The sequence below is a fragment of the Homarus americanus genome, unplaced genomic scaffold (assembly GCF_018991925.1).
Source record: "Homarus americanus isolate GMGI-L3 unplaced genomic scaffold, GMGI_Hamer_2.0 scaffold37032, whole genome shotgun sequence".
In the NCBI taxonomy this organism is placed as follows: domain Eukaryota; kingdom Metazoa; phylum Arthropoda; class Malacostraca; order Decapoda; family Nephropidae; genus Homarus; species Homarus americanus.
Window position 1 is genome coordinate 10,334,333 of NW_024731852.1, and position 17,618 is coordinate 10,351,950.

The window sequence follows — 17,618 nt, forward strand, 5'->3', positions numbered from 1 at the left end:
ATGTTTGGGTAATGCCTTCACGCCATCGTTGTTATAGTGTGGTGTGTTGGTGTGGGTGGTGTGTATACCGTGTAATTTTCCCGTCATTAATTCGGTCAACAGTACTTGCGTGTTGGTGTGGAGGAGGGGTGGGGTGGGGGGTACAAGTGCAGGTATTGGATTGAAATTTAGGTTGCAGGTGTTGGTGTAATATACAGGTACAAGTGAGGTATTACTGTAAAATATAAACACAGGTACGGACTTTGAATAGCTAACGATATGATAAATGGCATCTCACTTAGGAACGAGTCACCTTATGGAAATTAATATACCTGTAGTATATACCTGAACCTTGTCTTGTGTTGACCATGATGAATAAGTTATTAAGTGTGTACCTGAGCAAGTGAACTTTCAACTGTGTGTTTTGACTATGAATGTCTTAAGTAAATTGAGTATTGGTTGTTGATGTGACTTCTTGTTCATGTGACTATGATTAGATGCGGGAGGTGAGGGAGTAAGGGGGGTGGTGAGGGAGTAATGGTGGTGGTGAGGGAATGAGGGTGGTGGTGAGGGAATGAGGGTGGTGGTGAGGGAATGAGGGTGGTGGTGAGGGAGTTGGGGGATTTTAGGAAGGAAGTTGAGGTAGTGAGAGAGATTTTAAAGCAGTGATGAGTAGGTGTTGAAGGAGGCAGGTGAAGGAGTAATCAAGCAGTTGTAGGAAGGACACTTGGCCTGTAGAGCGGCAGGTAAGAGAAAAGCAATTTAAAGAGATTGATGTTCAGCCTTGCCATAACCTTCCTATGCTCTCTCTCTCTCTCTCTCTCTCTCTCTCTCTCTCTCTCTCTCTCTCTCTCTCTCTCTCTCTCTCTCTCCCCTTTGGAATATATGCCATTTATGTATATATGAAAATGGTTCCGGATTGTAAGATTAATTTTATCACACTGTACATGCAAGCGCTGCTGTAATCCCTAGATTGGAAAATTAAAGATGCAATATTTGGATGTGGTGGTGTTTGGATGTTTGTTTACAGTGTTTGGATGTTTGTTGTGGTGTTTGAATGTTTTTATAGTGTTCGGATGTTTGTTATGGTGTTTCGATGTTTGTTTACAGTGTTTGGATGTTTGTTATGGTGTTTGGATGTTTGTTTACAGTGTTTGGATGTTTGTTATGGTGTTTGGATGTTTGTTTACAGTGTTTGGATGTTTGTTATGGTGTTTGGATGTTTGTTATGATGTTTGAATAGTAACAGTTAGCGCCACTAATAGTAACAGTCAACATCAACAGTAATAAGTGACCACCAACATTATTAACAGCCATCAATAACAGCACTTGACAGCCAACAGCAACAACAGCTCTTGACAGCCATCAATAACAGCACTTGACAGCCAACAGCAACAACAGCTCTTGACAGCCATCAATAACAGCACTTGACAGCCAACAACAACAGCACCACCACTAGCAACATCAGAACTAAACAGCCAACAACAACAGCACTTAACAGCCATCAACAGCAGCGCTTGACAGCCAACAACAGCACCACCACTAGCAACATCAGAACTAACAGCCAACAACAACAGCACCACCACTAGCAACATCAGAACTAACAGCCAACAACAACTGCTCCTGACAGCCAACAGCAGCAGCAGTTGACAGCCAACAACAACAGCACCACCACTAGCAACATCAGAACTAACAGCCAACAACAGCAGCAGCACTTGACAGCCAACAACAACAGCACCACCACTAGCAATATCAGAACTAACAGCCAACAGCAGCAGCACTTGACAGCCAACAACAACAGCACCACCACTAGCAACATCAGAACTAACAGCCAACAACAACTGCTCCTGACAGCCAACAGCAGCAGCAGTTGACAGCCAACAACAACAGCACCACCACTAGCAACATCAGAACTAACAGCCAACAACAACTGCTCCTGACAGCCAGCAGCAGGGTGTACATAAGTGTCTAGGATGAAGCGTTATGGGGTGGGAGTGCCAGCTGGGAGCATTACCTACATTGATACAGTATTGGGTGGTGGTGGATGTGGGTGGAGGTTAGAGTGGGTGTGGGTGGAGGGTGAGGCCATAGTTAATCAGTAAAAGGTATGGCCAGGTCATGGTAGGCCACAATGGTAGGTGTGGTAGGTCATGGTAGGCCACAATGGTAGGTAGGTGTGATAGGTGGGTGTGATAGGTCGTCATCACAAAGGGAAGTGAAGCCATGTGGTACCGCAGTGCGTGTTAAAGTCGTGGTTTTCTTGAGCGTTGTGGTAGTATTTCTTCTCTCTCAACCACGCTCACAAGACTCTCTGATGCTGGCGGCACAAAACCAGCGGATTCTGGAAGCTTAAAGTGGAGCTCCGGGTCAGCGAGTGGGCGGCCTGTAACGTGGTTATGCGCCGCTGCCGGGATGGTGGTGTGGTGGTAGTGGTGGTGATGAGTGGTGGTGGTGAAGTGTATGTTATGTTGAAGATGGTGGTTGTGGTGACTGGTTTGTGATAGTGGTGTTAGGTGGTCGTGGTGGTGATGAGTGATGATAGTAGTGGATACTGGTAGTGTTTGTGGTAGGTGATGGAGGTTTTAGTGGTGTGTGTGTGTGTGGTAACGCTATGATGACAGTGGTAAAATGACAGCATAAGTACAGTGATGTATGGTGACAGCTCAATGGTGTGTGCGATGACAGATTCATCACTGTGGTGTGTGTGTGTGTGGTGAGGGAGGGCAACGTACCCAAAGTTAGACCTTTACCTCAGCACTTGGCAGGCAGACCAGCAATTTGTAACTTCACTCAACTTGTTATAATGAGTTCCTTGAAAAGTTTCTTTAAGACGTCCAAAGTTTGTTCGATAGCTGGGCGCGTCATTTCATTTTCCCTCTTGTGGTCTACGGGGGGGGTCATGTTGTGGTATAGAGAGGTCATGTGGTATACAGAGGTCATGTGGTATACAGAGGTCATGTGGGAAAGAGAGGTCATGTGGTATACAGGGGGCATGTGGGAAAGAGAGGTCATGTGGTATACAGGGGCATGTTGTGGTATAGAGAGGTCATGTGGTATACAGTCATGGGTATACAGGGGTCATGCATGTGGTATACAGGGGCATGTTGTGTGTATAGAGTCATGGGGGGCATGTTGTGGTAATAGAGAGGTCATGTGGTATACAGAGGGTCATGTTGTGGTATACAGAGGTCATGTGGTATACAGGGGGCATGTTGTGGTATACAGGGTCATGTATATATACAGGGGGCATGTTGTGGTAGAGAGGTTATGTGGTATACAGGGGTCATGTTGGTGTGGTATAGAGGTCATGTGGTATACAGAGGTTATGTGGTATACAAGGGGGTCATGTTGTGGTATACAGGGGTTAAATATTATACTGGGGTTATGTTGTACTATACATGAGTTATGTTGTGGTATACTAAGGACTATGTTGACGTACACAGGGTCATATTAAAGTACACAGGTCATATGTGCTCAATATAATAGAACACAGAACACAGTGTATACAGTTAACCAGTCAAACACAGACAGGTTGAAGTAAATATATACAGTTTTAGTTGGTGTACATGTGTGTGTGTGTGTGTGTGTGTGTGTGTTAAAGAAAGACCAAAACAGCGGCTTCAGTCCAGGATTACCTCGCATAACCTTAAAGTTAAGTCAGTCACCTCAAATCATGGTATATATACAGTATATATTTATTTAATCAGATGTTCCTTGAATAGACTTAGGAAGCGAGGTGTGTGTGTGTGTGTGTGTGTGTGCCGCAGAACCCGTCTGTCACCAAGTTGATTATATTTCATATTTCCCCGGTATAGTGTTGGGGGAGGGGGCAGGAGGAGGTGGAAGGATAATGAAGGTGTTTATACCCCTCCCTCCCACACACCCTGTAATAGCGTGCGTGGGTGTTTGTTTGTTTGTTTGTCCCCCTCTGTCTGTGTGTGTGTGGTGTGTGTGTGTGTGTGTGTGTGTGTGTGTGTGTGTGTGTGTGTGTGTGTTAATTGCGGTTTGTTTGCTTATATACACAATAGGTCGATTTATATATACAGTATAGCTACTTGGTCTGTACTATATTATACATTTTAATTAATCTAATGGCTGAGTGTATATGTGAATGGCAATATATTTAATTGAATGTTGAAGTTAAATGTATTTGTTATATTTGTTAATTATAGATAGAGGATTAATTTAACAGTAGTAGACCTTGTTATAGTCTTACATCAGGAACTAATTATAGCCAACTTTGTAAACAATTGCCCTAGTCTGTCCACCTTGACTAGGAAGTGACCAGAGGAACTATGGTGGGAGTTTCTTTAATTGTGATTGCGATTGTCTGTTAATGGGGGCGCGAGTATAGGTTCGTTAATGGGGGTGTGTTTATAGCTGTCTGTTAATGGGGTGTGTTTATAGCTGTATGTTAATGGGGGTGTGTTTTAGCTGTATGTTAATGGGGGTGTTTATAGCTGTATGTTATGGGTGTGTTTATAGCTGAAACAAAGCGTTCGTTAATGGGGTGTGTTTATAGCTGTCTGTTAATGGAGTGTGTTTATAGCTGTCTGTTAATGGAGTGTGTTTATAGCTGTCTGTTAATGGAGGATGATAGCTGTCTGTTAATGGAGTGTGTTTATAACTGTCCGTTAATGGGGTGTGTTTATAGCTGTCTGTTAATGGGGGTGTGTTTATAGCTGTCTGTTAATGGGGGTGTTTATAGCTGCCTGTTAATGGGGGTGTGTTATAGACTTAAGGGTGTGTTTATAGCTGTCTGTTAATGGGGGTGTGTTTATAGCTGTCTGTTAATGGGGTGTGTTTATAGCTGTCTGTTAATGGGTGTGTTTATAGCTGTCTGTTAATGGAGTGTGTTTATAGCGTCTGTTAATGGAGTGTGTTTATAGCTGTCTGTTAATGGGGTGTGTTTATAGCTGTCTGTTAATGGTGTGTTTATAACTGTCTGTTAATGGGGGTGTGTTTATAGCTGTCTGTTAATGGGGGGTGTGTTTATAGCTGTCTGTAATGGGGGTGTTTATGGTTGCCGTTAATGGGGTGTGTTTATAGCTGTCTGTTAATGGGGGTGTGTTTATATGTCTGTTAATGGAGTGTGTTTATAGCTTCCTGTTAATGGGGGGGTAGCTGAGAGCTGTCTGTTAATGGGGTGTGTTATAACTGTCTGTTAATGGGGGGTTTATAGCTGTCTGTTAATGGGGGGTGTGTTTATAGCTGTCTGTTAATGGGGGTGAGAACTGTCTGTTAATGGGGGCGAAAGCTGTCTGTTAATGGGGTGTAAGCGTGAAGGTTCGCAATGGGGTGTGTTTATAGCTGTCTGTTAATGGGGTGTGTTTATAACTGTCGTTAATGGGGTGTGTTTTAGCTGTCTGTTAATGGGGTGTGCCGAAAGCTGTTCAGTAACGGGGTGTGTTTATAGCGCTGTTAATGGGTGTAAGTGTATAGCTGTTTGTTAATGGGGGTGTGTTTATAGCTGTCTGTTAATGAGGGTGTTTATAGCTGTCTGTCAATGGGGGGTGTTTATAGCTGTTCATATGGGGGTGTTTATAGCTGTCTGTTAATGGGGGTGTGTTTATATCTGTCTGTTAATGGGGTGTTTATAGCTGTCTGTTAATGGGGTGTTTATAGCTGTCTGTTAATGGGGGTGTTTATAGCTGTCTGTTAATGGGGGGGTGTTTATAGCTGTCTGTTAATGGGGGGTGTTTAGCTGTTCGTTAATGGGGTGTGTTTATAGCTGTCTGTTAATGGGGGGGGTAAGCAATGTCTCTAATGGGGGTGTTTATAGCTGTCTGTTAATAGGGGGTGTTTTATAGCTGTCTGTTAATGTTGTTAATAGCTGTCTGTTAATGTGTTTATAGCTGTCTGTTAATGGGGTGTGTTTATAGCTGTCTGTTAATGGGGTGTTTATAGCTGTCTGTTAATGGAGTGTGTTTATACTGTCTGTTAATGAGTGTGTTTATAGCTGTCTGTTAATGGGGGTGTGTTTATAGCTGTTCGTTAATGGGTGTTTATAGCTGTTTGTTAATGTGTGTTTATAGCTGTCTGTTAATGGGGTGTGTTTATAGCTGTCTGTTAATGGGGGTGTGTTTATAGCTGTCTGTTAATGGGGGTGTGTTTATAGCTGTCTGTTAATATGTTTATAGCTGTCTGTTAATGGGGTGTGTTTATAGCTGTCTGTTAATGGGGGTGTGTTTAGCTGTATGTTAATGGGGTGTGTTTATAGCTGTCTGTTAATGGGGGTGTTTATAGCTGTCTGTTAATGGGGTGTGTTTATAGCTGTCTTTTAATGGGGTGTGTTTATAGCTGTCTGTTAATGGGGGTGTGTTTATAGCTGTCTGTTAATGGGGGTGTGTTTATAGCTGTCTGTTAATGGGGTGTGTTTATAGCTGTCTGTTAACGGGGTGTGTGTATCAGGCATATTAGTGACATACTGTTGGGTTGAATGTGGTGGCTGAAGTCGCTTGGCCGGGTCCACCACATCGACCCTGCAGTCTTGTTGCTAGAAAGTTGATTAATAATATTGTTCAGGGTTGGTTTTTACTTACGTTCTTCTTAAAGTGTGTGTGTGTGTGTGTGTGTGTGTGTGTGTGTGTGTGTGTGTGTGTGTGTGTGTGTGTGTGTGTGTGTGTGTGTGTGTGTGTGTGTGTGTGTGTGTGTGTCGTTACAGCACAGTGGTAATCAGTTTAATTTTTGTGAGGTAATCTTTTCTCTTTTATCCCCCGACAGTATATGTATACAGGAAACACGTTGATTTGCGTGTATCCGTCCTTCCGTCCATCCTCGTCTATCCGTCCATCCCTCCGTCTATCCGTTCGTCCCTCCGTCCGTCCCTCCGTCCAACCCAGACAGTTTCGTTAGCAGGATTACGCCAATAGTGTTCAGTGTAATGTTGTTGTCTAGGCTTCCTTATATAGTGTCGTAATCCTGGGCCACACTTATTAAGTTTTTAAGCTGCCAGATAAGTTTTTAATCAGTTTTCATCAGTTTTCAAGCTGATTGATAAAGTTTCAAGCTGTTTGGTGGATTTCTGCACCTGTGGGCGGCCATAAAACTACTCCCACAATAGAAAGTTTTTTAATTTATTTTCGTGAACTGCTTTTGTGTTGAGATGCAGTTGTGATGTATTTTTTTAAATTATTGTAAATGTGAGTGTCATGAGTAATGTGAATTATTTTTATATATATTTTTTTTACAATATTTAATGATTGAATTGTATTTAATGAGTAGGTGAATTAATATTATATAGATCAGGTAAAAAAAAAAAAGGTTTGTGTCTTCAGTAATTTAACTTTTTTACCGTGTAATTTTTTTGCAGTGGTTAATAATTATATTTTATCCCTGTACTGTGTCGCATAAGATGACGTGTGTTTTCTTAGCTGTGTTAGTGTGATCAGTGGGTGAGGGAGGTGGGTGTGGGGGCGTCTCACTCCCCAGTAAACTCCGGCCGGAAAACTTTAGGGTCAGATCGTTTTCACACGCTCTGTAATCCCCCTTTTAAGTTGCCTTGACGGCGCATCAGGGAGCTGGACCAACTGAAGGAAATTAAGTGAGTATGAGGGTCAGGGAGAGTGTGAGGTGTGTTGTTGCCGCCTGACCTTTTATATTATAATTGGTTTAACAAGCTATTAAGGGGATAAGATGGATGTTTATGTTGTCTTGATGGAGGCTAATGGCGGTGTTTGTGTTGCAGGGAGGTGACTGTGCCGGGGTGTGTGGCGAGGAGTGTCTCACGGCTCTGCGCACGTGGGTGGGGGAGCAGGACGGCCAGAGGATCCTGCTCACCACGCCCTCCGTCCTGGTGGGCTTCCGGGTACAGGTGTACCGCGCCGAGGGCACCACCCAGTGGTACACCGCTGTCATCGTCGGCTACAACGACGCCACCAGAGTGAGTACCACACACCTGTCTTGTGTAGGTGACACGCAGTGCTGTGCCTTTATTTCCCCACACACACTGTGCAGACATGCACTGTAAAGGTGTACACGACCCACCACCCTGTGAAATACTAATGCACACTGCTATTTTCACACTACAAACTGAATAGAAACATGTCAGTGACCTTCATATGTTGCAGCCGGTGAACCTTCAGACAGGTCTGTCCACACCCGCCAGTACAGTTACAAGGACACCTACACTGTACTGCGGTGTCCACATACACAACTGTACTGTTGGGTTATATCTTGTACTCAGGCGCCACGAGCTTCTAATTCACCGGAAAAAAGATAAACAAAGTTACTGTCACCCACCAACACCTACCTTCACCATCATCATCACCATCACACCTCCACCATCACACCACCATCATCAGGGTGTAATGTCGTTATCCCCACGGAACCAAGATGGCGGAATGTTGGTTACTTCAGTCTCTAATGCCCGTCCGAGTTTCCTTCCCAGAGCAATATTTAAAAATAGCTTCAATTATCATCATATAACACACTGAAATTGACGCCGTAATTCATACCTTGGAACAACTAGATAACTTTGCCTTATTTTTGCGTTTGATTTGAAGAAAATTCCTCGAAAAACGTTGATGGATTATGATGGACCTTAATTAGTGGGTTAAGTGTTGGTGGTTGGTGGAACTATAGCAATGGCGGTGAAAGTAGGTCAGGGTCATAAGATCAAGGTCAGGAACCACCACTAGAGGTTTTAATATCAGTCAACCAATTTTAATGAAACTGAGCTGGTGGCTTTATTGTGAGCCAGATGACTTACTTGGTTGACTCAAAGTTTAGTCCCCGTAATTTACAGGTATTTTGTGAAAGGTCAGGACATGTGACCCTGACCTTTGACCTGTGGTTTCCCGGTATTAAATAAGCTCTTCTTTGGTCAATATCCAATTCGCGAGTTAAGTTAATTGAGAGTTTGTGTTCCTCCTTTATTATCTCGACTGAAGAAAGTGAAAATGTCGTAGTCGTGGTAGTAGTAGTAGTAGTCGTAGTAGTGGTAGTCGTGGTGGTAGTAATAGTATTTATTAATGTTATTGGCATTAGGAAAGTTAAAGCCATATTTGGAAGCTATTTTAATGAGTTCATATTTAATTTATTTTTTTCCAGCTCATTTAATATGAGAATTGTCGCGTCATTGTTCGTAGGAGGCCAGACCCGCCACCTGCCTCTCTCTCTCTCTCTCTCACAGCCAGTTGACCTTTAGCGGGTGATCTTGGTCTGTAATGGTATACATTCTCCGCGAGCTGTGTCATTTCTGTCACAAACAACATGCAATCGGCCTTGACATGTTACATCAAAACTGTATTATTTAGTCACCACACACACACACACACACACACACACACACACACACACACACACACACACACACACTGAGTTCTCCCTCTTCACATGTGACTCAATAAACCAACGCACTCATAACAAGGATAAGTAAAGGTCCACGTGTTAGTCGTCATGAGGTGAGCCAGTACTTGTTGGCCGAGGGTCTGCTCACCTGCCGTCTGGAAACACCTGTATGAGTAAGACCTCCAGAAGTGTACACCAGCGACGAGTTTTTACGGTGCCTGACTCTTGTATGTGTCAGGGGCGCTCATTCGTATGTTAATTTAGATATTTAGGATCACGTGAAGATTAGTTACCCCAGTTTATTTTATCTGTAGATTAACACTAACCTAACCTAACCTAACCTAACTAACTTCAACCTACCTTCTTCCCAACCTAACCCTATCTTACACCCCAGGTAGCGTTAGGGTGGCTATTCTTTGAACTGAAATAAACTGGGGTGTTTTTTAATCTTTCCAGTGATTCAAAACTCAGAAATATTATCAAAATACAGTTCTAAATACAGATACAGTTACAGGTGATTAAAGTTGGTGTATGGTGTGGTGTTGTAACCTGTATACTGTATATAGAGACCCAGACTACAGCCAGTACGTATTGTCTGATACAGTGAATTACAGGGATGAGGAAAAAAATGGTTCAGTTTCTTCTTGTTGAATGTATATAGGTCAAGCAGTCTGCGTGTGTTCAAGGAAAATGCAGAAAAATCCAGTTGAGGCTTTCTTTCTTTCTTTCTTTCTTTCTTTCTTTCTTTCTTTCTTTCTTTCTCTTTCTTTCTTTTCTTTCTTTCTTTTCTTTCTTTCTTTCTTTCTTTCTTTCTTTCTTTCTTTTATTTCTCTCTCTCTCAATACAACATAAACACCACAACGCAGACAAACGCTACAACACAACAATATACGATACAATACAACAACATTCAACAACCCAAACACAACAACACACCGGTACAATACAACACAAACACCTCGTACATATAAAGTTAATCTCACCAAAGACCAGATTGATTGCTTTAGTTCCAGGCCATTTCCCCACCAATGATTCACAAGTCACTTCTATATAATATTCATTCCTATAACAGTATTATTTACACACCTGCAAAATGGCCAAGAGACTAAATAAATCCTCTGATTGTATCTCTCTCTCGGATTCTATATATATATATATATATATATATATATATATATATATATATGTATGTGTGTGTGTGTGTGTGTGTGTGTGTGTGTGTGTGTGTGTGTGTGTGTGTGTGTGTGTTTTATACTGTTTTGTTAGGTGAGGTTTTGTAGAACGTTTCCATGTGAGTGATTCTGTATTGTGCTGGAATTATTTCTTGGCCTTTGTGTTCATGTATTTATAAAGGGAGGGAGGAGTGTGTTGAGGTATGAATGTCTTGAGGTGTCATGGGGAGGAAAGTGTGTGTGTGTGTGTGTGTGTGTGTGTGTGTGTGTGTGTGTGGGGGAGGTGGGTGTGTACAGTAGAGTGTATTACAGTAAGAGTGTCTTGTGGTCCTGCTGGAGTGGGTGTGGGAGGTCAGAGGTGGAGTGTGTACAGTAGAGTGTCTTGTGTCCTGCTGGGTGGGTGTAGGAGGAGAGGTGGGTGTGTACAGTAAGTGTCTTGTGTCCTGCTGGAGTGGGTGTGGAGGTCAGAGGTGGAGGTGTACAGTAAAGTGTCTTGTGTCCTGGAGTGGGTGTAGGAGGTCAGAGGTGGAGTGTGTACAGTAAGAGTGTCTTGTGTCCTGCTGGAGTGGGTGTAGGAGGTCAGTGGGTGTGTACAGTAAGGTGTCTTGTGTCCTGCTGGAGTGGTGTAGGAGGTCAGAGGTGGAGTGTGTACAGTAAGAGTGTCTTGTGTCCTGCTGGAGTGGGTGTAGGAGGTCAGAGGTGGAGTGTGTACAGTGAGTGTCTTGTGTCCTGCTGGAGTGGGTGTAGGAGGTCAGAGGTGGAGTGTGTACAGTAAGGTGTCTTGTGTCCTGCTGGAGTGGGTGTAGGAGGTCAGGTGGGTGTGTACAGTAAGAGTGTCTTGTGTCCTGCTGGAGTGGGTTAGGAGGTCAGAGGTGGAGTGTGTACAGTGAGTGTCTTGTGTCCTGCTGGAGTGGGTGTGGGAGGTCAGAGGTGGGTGTGTACAGTAAGAGTGTCTTGTGTCCTGCTGGAGTGGGTGTAGGAGGTCAGAGGTGGAGTGTTACAGTAAGAGTGTCTTGTCCTGCTGGAGTGGGTGTAGGAGGTCAGAGGTGGGTGTGTACAGTAAAGTGTCTTGTGTCCTGCTGGAGTGGGTGTAGGAGGTCAGAGGTGGGTGTGTACAGTAGGTGTCTTGTGTCCTGCTGGAGTGGGTGTAGGAGGTCAGAGGTGGTGTGTACAGTAAGAGTGTCTTGTCCTGCTGGAGTGGGTGTAGGAGGTCGAGGTGGAGTGTGTGCAGTAAGAGTGTGTGTCCTGCTGGAGTGGGTGTGGGTCAGAGGTGGAGTGTGTGCAGTAAGAGTGTCTTGTGTCCTGCTGGAGTGGGTGTGGGAGGTCAGAGGTGGAGTGTGTACAGAAGAGTGTGTGTCCTGCTGGAGTGGGTGTGGGAGGTCAGGGGTGGAGTGTGTGCAGCAAAGGTGTCTTGTGTCCTGCTGGAGTGGGTGTGGAGGTCAGAGGTGGAGTGTGTACAGCAAGAGTGTCTTGTGTCCTGCTGGAGTGGGTGTAGGAGGTCAGAGGTGGAGTGTGTACAGTAAGAGTGTCTTGTGTCCTGCTGGAGTGGGTGTAGGAGGTCAGAGGTGTAGTGTAATGTGTAAATTAGCTCCGTGTTATATCCTGCAGGAGTGGGTGCAGCAGGAGTGGTGTGTAAATTAACTCTTGTATTATATCCTGCAGGAGCTGACGGTGACGGACGACACGGTGCTGGAGGAACACTCAGAGGACCCCAGCCTCGTGCAGATCAGACTCATCGGCGAAGGAGGTAAGTAACCCCCACCCCCCTTTAGGCACTCCCTTGTGTATGGACATTAAGGTCTCTCTCTCTCTCTCTCTTTTTTCTACGCCTTTGGTTAGGTTATTTCAGGTATGATGTGTACTCCTCGGTGTTATCAAGCGCGTATGACTTACCATTAACCGAGATGACGACTACAAAAAAGGTCAACCACTCACTGAGGTTATTCAAAGTGACTGGGTTTGAAGGTCACTCATGTAGTTAAAAGCCATGTCTGGTGTTGCAAGTCATTTTTATCAATATCACCCCACAGGTCAGGTACTACATTCTCTCCTCCCCCCTCCCCCTCCCTCCCCTCCCCCCTCCCTCCTCCCCCAGTGTGTGTGTGTGTGTGTGTGTACATCGTGTGGCCTTAAATGGTGGCATGTATTACTCAGTAGCCAAGTCATGTATGTGTGTGTATTTTTATTTATTTATTTTTTGTCCTCACCCTTTGCACTTTTTTTTTTCTTGTGTGGAGTCAGGTGTGGACGTTGAATTATTATGTGCCTTTTGCTTGACAGGTGTATATTTCCTCTGCGGATGTGATGGTTATTATTATTTTATTTTACCTGTCCACGGGGTTGTTTTTGTTGTATTGGTGCCGTGGGTGTCGTGTGTCTGGCGTGACAGGAGAACTTGTTATTTTTACTGTTATGAATGTAATGTTTGAGGTATTTAAATGGCATCGTGGGGGACTTGTTATTGTCGCTGCGTTGAGGGTCATGCTGGTGTATGGTATGGTGGATCTCTCTCTCTCTCTCTCTCTCTCTCTCTCTCTCTCTCTCTCTCTCTTTATCTCTCTCTCTCTCTCTCTCTCTCTCTCCTCTTTTCTTTCGTTCTCTCTCTCTCTCTATTTCTCTTTCTCCTTTTTCTATTTTCTTTCTCTATTTTCTTTTCTTTCTCTTCTCTCTATATCTTCTCTTTCTCTCTTCTTTCTATCACACACACACACACACACACACACACACACAGAAATGCCATCCTCAGTGGACCTCCACCACCAAGCACTGGAAAGGTTCGGCAGCCAACTAATGCACCACCCTTGTCATCGCCACCTCCTGCCACCGGCCCCCCCACCACCTCGCGCAGTCGCCACTACAACAAAATTCAGCCCACCAGAGCCCACCGATAGATATAAGAACAGCACCATCATCTATTGTTAAAATAATAAACAACTCTGATTTATGTACTGTACAGCCCTGTAAATGTATTCAACGCATATTATATCATTATGTCTAAATCAAATGTAAGTCTTTGAGTAATTACCAGAATATCATGTCTATCACCCTCCTCCCCTTTCCTCCCTCCTCCCCCATCACCCCTCCCCCTCACCCCCTCCTCCCCTCCCCTCCCTCCCTCCCCCTCCTCCCCTCCCCCTCCCCCTCCTCCCCTCCCCCCTCCTTCCCTCCCCCTCCTTCCTCCCCCTCCTTCCCTCCCCTCCTCCCCTCCCCTCCTTCCCTCCCCCTCCTCCCTCCCTCCCCTCCCTCCCCTTCCCCCTCCCCCTTCTCCCTCCCTCCTCCCTCCCCTCCTCCCCTCCCCTCCTCCCCCCCCCTCCCCTCCCCTCCTCCCTCCCCCTCCTCCCCTCCCCTCCCTCCCCTCCCCTCCTCCCCTCCTCCTCCCTCCCCTCCTCTCCCCCTCCTTCCCCTCCCCTCCTCCTCACCCCTCCCCCTCCCCCCCTCCTCCCCTCCTCCCTCCCCTCCTCCCCCTCCTTCCCTCCCCTCCTTCCCCTCCCTCCTTCCTCCCCTCCTTCCCCTCCCTCCTCCCTCCCCTCCTCCTCCCCTCCTCCCCTCCCCCTCCTCCCCTCCCCTCCTCCCCTCCCCCTCCTCCCCTCCCCCATCTCCCCGGCGCATCTCGACAGCCTCCCAGGTGACACGTTGACCAGCTTGTGTGTGTGTGTGTGTGTGTGTGTGTGTGTGTGTGTGTGTGTGTGTGTTGGTGTGTTGGCTCCCTCAGGTTATCTGCCGTCAGCTACCCCACAAGGTTGTACGTCGTGCACCTGCTTTTGTGTGTGTGTGTGTGTGTGTGTGTGTGTGTGTGTGTGTGTGTGTGTGTGTGTGTGTGTGTGTGTGTGTTCATGTTTGTACTAGTCATATAAAAAAAAATCTTTGAGTAAATACACCGAGAAGATTGCTGTTTTAATGACATGTAAAAAGAATCCCTCCCGTATGAATGTAATCTAAAGAGTAATGCAACGGGAAAAAAATAAATAGATATATGCAAATTAGATTCACTTTACATACACTCCACCAAAAAAATAACGTAATTAATGGAACACACGGGTAATACATTCCGATATTCCCAAGTAAATTTGCCAGTGGTGAATCTAATTTTAATTGACGTATTTTTCAAGAGAGAGATAAATAAGATGGTAATGTAATTCACTTCATATGAATATAACCTCAAAAGAAAGATAATTTAAAAGTTGTTTTGAATGCAAGAGAGACGGATTACTTGCATACACTAGCGGGTGAATATGTTACACGACAGGGAGAGTTTGCTGGGTGATGGAGGTCTGCTGGGTGGTAGAGAGAGTCTGCTGGGTGATGGAGAGGTCTGCTGGGTGGTAGAGAGAGTCTGCTGGGTGATGGAGGTCTGCTGGGTGATGGAGAGTGTCTGCTGGGTGATCAGGGGTGTCTGCTGGGTGGTAGAGAGAGTCTGCTGGGTGATGGAGAGTGTCTGGTTGAGTGATGGGGGGTGTCTGCTGGGTGATCGGGGTGTCTGCTGGATGGTAGAGAGTGTCTGCTGGGTGATGGGGGTGTCTGCTGGGTGGTAGAGGGTGTCTCCTGGGTGATGGAGAGTGTCTGCTGGATGATGGGGGTGTCTGCTGGGTGATCGGGGTGTCTGCTGGGTGGTAGAGAGAGTCTGCTGGGTGATGGGGGTGTCTGCTAGGTAGTAGAGAGAGTCTGCTGGGTAATGGAGAGTATCTGCTGGGTAATGGAGAGAGTCTGCTGGGTGATGGAGAGTTTGCTGGGTGATGAGTGTCTGCTGGATAATGAGACACACACACACACACACACACACTCTGCTTCCTTATGCTCATCAATGATGCCCTAAGAGAAACCCCCGCTCGCTGGAAATATGTCGACGACTCCACCATTGGGATCAGCGTCAACAATTCTACTCCCAACTATACCGCCCTTCAGGATTTATTGAACAGTCTTCAAAACTGGGCCACCAACAACCATGTCACCATCAACCATACCAAGACCATGGTTATGCACATCAACCTCTCCTCCGACATTGTCCCACCTCCTTCCATTACCCTAGGTCCGAACACACTCCAGGTTGTAGATTCCACGAAGCTCCTCAGCGTCACCATAGACAACAAACTAAATTGGAAACCACACGTCAGTGAAGTTGTCAAATCCTCCAGTTTCCGTCTCCACCTCCTCCACCGACTCAAGTCCCTCGGAGTTCCTGCACACGAGCTCCTCAGTGTATACACAACATTCATACTTCCCAAGCTCACCTATGCCTCCCCCACCTGGTCTTCCTCCCTAAATGCCACACAACGTAAACACCTAGAAAAAGTGCAAAAGAGAGCATGCAAGATTATTCTCTCCCCTTCCTACTCCACATATCAAGAAGCGCTCAACACACTGACCCTTTCGACTCTCACTGACCATCACCACGACCTCCTCTGCAAATTTGGTAAGAAGCTTCTACACCATCCTCGACACCGGTTCCTACTACCACCTGAGATCCCTAGCCCGAGAATTGCTGTTCGACACCACAACCGCATCCAGCCCATACGTGCACAAACTGATCGCTATAAGAACAGCCCAGTCCCAACCATTGTAAAAATCATCAATAACTAGTAATAGACCAATGTATTCACTCCCAGTAAATACTATTTCTTGCACTGTCACTATGTTGAAATGCCCTGTAGTTTGAGCTTTTCCCCATCTAGTTATTATATATCTTATTTGTATCACTTATGTTACTTGTATATTATTTATAAGTCGAAACCCATTCCCCAAATATGTAACTGTATATTTTCAGCCTTCTGGCTGCCAAGCTCTTTCAATAAACCGTTAATTATTATTAATTATTATTATTATTATTATTATTACACACACTCTCTCTCTCTCTCTCTCTCTCTCTCTCTCCTCTCTCTCTCTCTCTCTCTCTCTCTCTTTACGTTGTGGCTTAAAAAACTAATTCAAAACATCATCTAATGGCTTAATAACTACCAGGCGGCCCAAGAGATTATAATCAAGGGTTATGTTTGATCAAGCCCTCCCCCCCACTCCCCCTCTCCCGAGTGTCCGTTGAGAACAATGTTGCGTAAAGACTGGCGACTGTGTGTGGAGGGGGTGGTGGTGTGGAGGGGGTGACCTAGGGGTCCTTTTTGAGCCCTCGGTAAATTTAGTTAGTGAAGCCGTCTATCTGTCTACGTTGGGTAGGCTGTAGTGGGGCCGTTTACCTGTCTATGTTGGGTAATTGGTGGACCTGTCTACGTGAAAAAGTTGTATCTACCTGTCCACGTTGAGTAGGCTGTGTACCTGTCTTCGATTAACAGGCTGTCTCTTCGTCCATCACATTCCATCCACCCTTCCATCCATCCACGCTGACCAACCCATCCTCATCCATCCACCCTTCCATCCATCCACGCTGACCAACCCACCATCCATCCCCCACGCTTTTGAGACCAACGCTTCTACGCTTAATACCTCCATCCACTCCGAGACCTCCATAGCAGAAAAGCTTTCAATCTCGCTCTGGGCATAAGTGACAGCTCCTCCTCCCATCCCTCTCCTCCCCCTCCTCCCTCCCCCACCCCCCCTCCTCCACTCCCCTCGCCGTATTTCTTGCTCTCTCGTGAAAACATCGATGTATTGGGAAAAGTTAATTTTTGTGAGGGGCGAGAGTGAGCATGTGAAAGGCCGCAGTCGGGAATACATTTTATTATTTTTTTTATTTACCTTTTCTGTGTGTGTGTGTGTGGGCCAATTCTTTCAGTGTGAGGTTATTGTTTGTTTGGGGATGGATAATGGGTACCGATGATCTCCTCCTCCCTCCCTCCCCAACTTCTCACCCTTCCCAACCCCCTACCCTCCTAACCCCCTCCCTGGAGTTGAGGCTGATTAAGGGTGTCGCTCGTTGGAATGTGTTGGCTGGTGGAGATGGAGTGGAATGGTGGAGGTGGAGTGGGGTAGTGGATGTGGAGGGTTGGTGATAGAATGGAGGGTAGGTTGGCGTGGGGTGGTGAAGAGGGTGGTGATGTTAGTAGAGGATGTGGGAGGCTGGCTGGCTGGGATGGCAAAGTTCAATAGGGCACTTGATTGGCTGGGCTGTAGTGGGTCGGCGGGTGGGTGGCACAGTACAGTATTTAGCGGTTCTGGTTTTGAGTGAGGGTGAGTGAGTGTTTGAGTGGACGCGGAAGTTATTGTAGATCGATTTTTGTTTTGAGTAGA

At 45.7% G+C, this 17,618-nt stretch overlaps 1 protein-coding gene across 1 annotated transcript in view; it reads left to right on the forward strand.

Moving 5' to 3' along the window:
* Positions 1 to 17,618, forward strand: part of LOC121867877 (trichohyalin-like) — a 265,880-nt gene that overhangs the window by 130,373 nt on the left and 117,889 nt on the right. The window contains exons 5-6 of the mRNA XM_042368002.1: positions 7,667 to 7,861; positions 12,105 to 12,189. Of these exons, the coding sequence (XP_042223936.1) occupies positions 7,667 to 7,861; positions 12,105 to 12,189 (280 nt within the window). The remainder of the gene's footprint in view (positions 1 to 7,666; positions 7,862 to 12,104; positions 12,190 to 17,618) is intronic.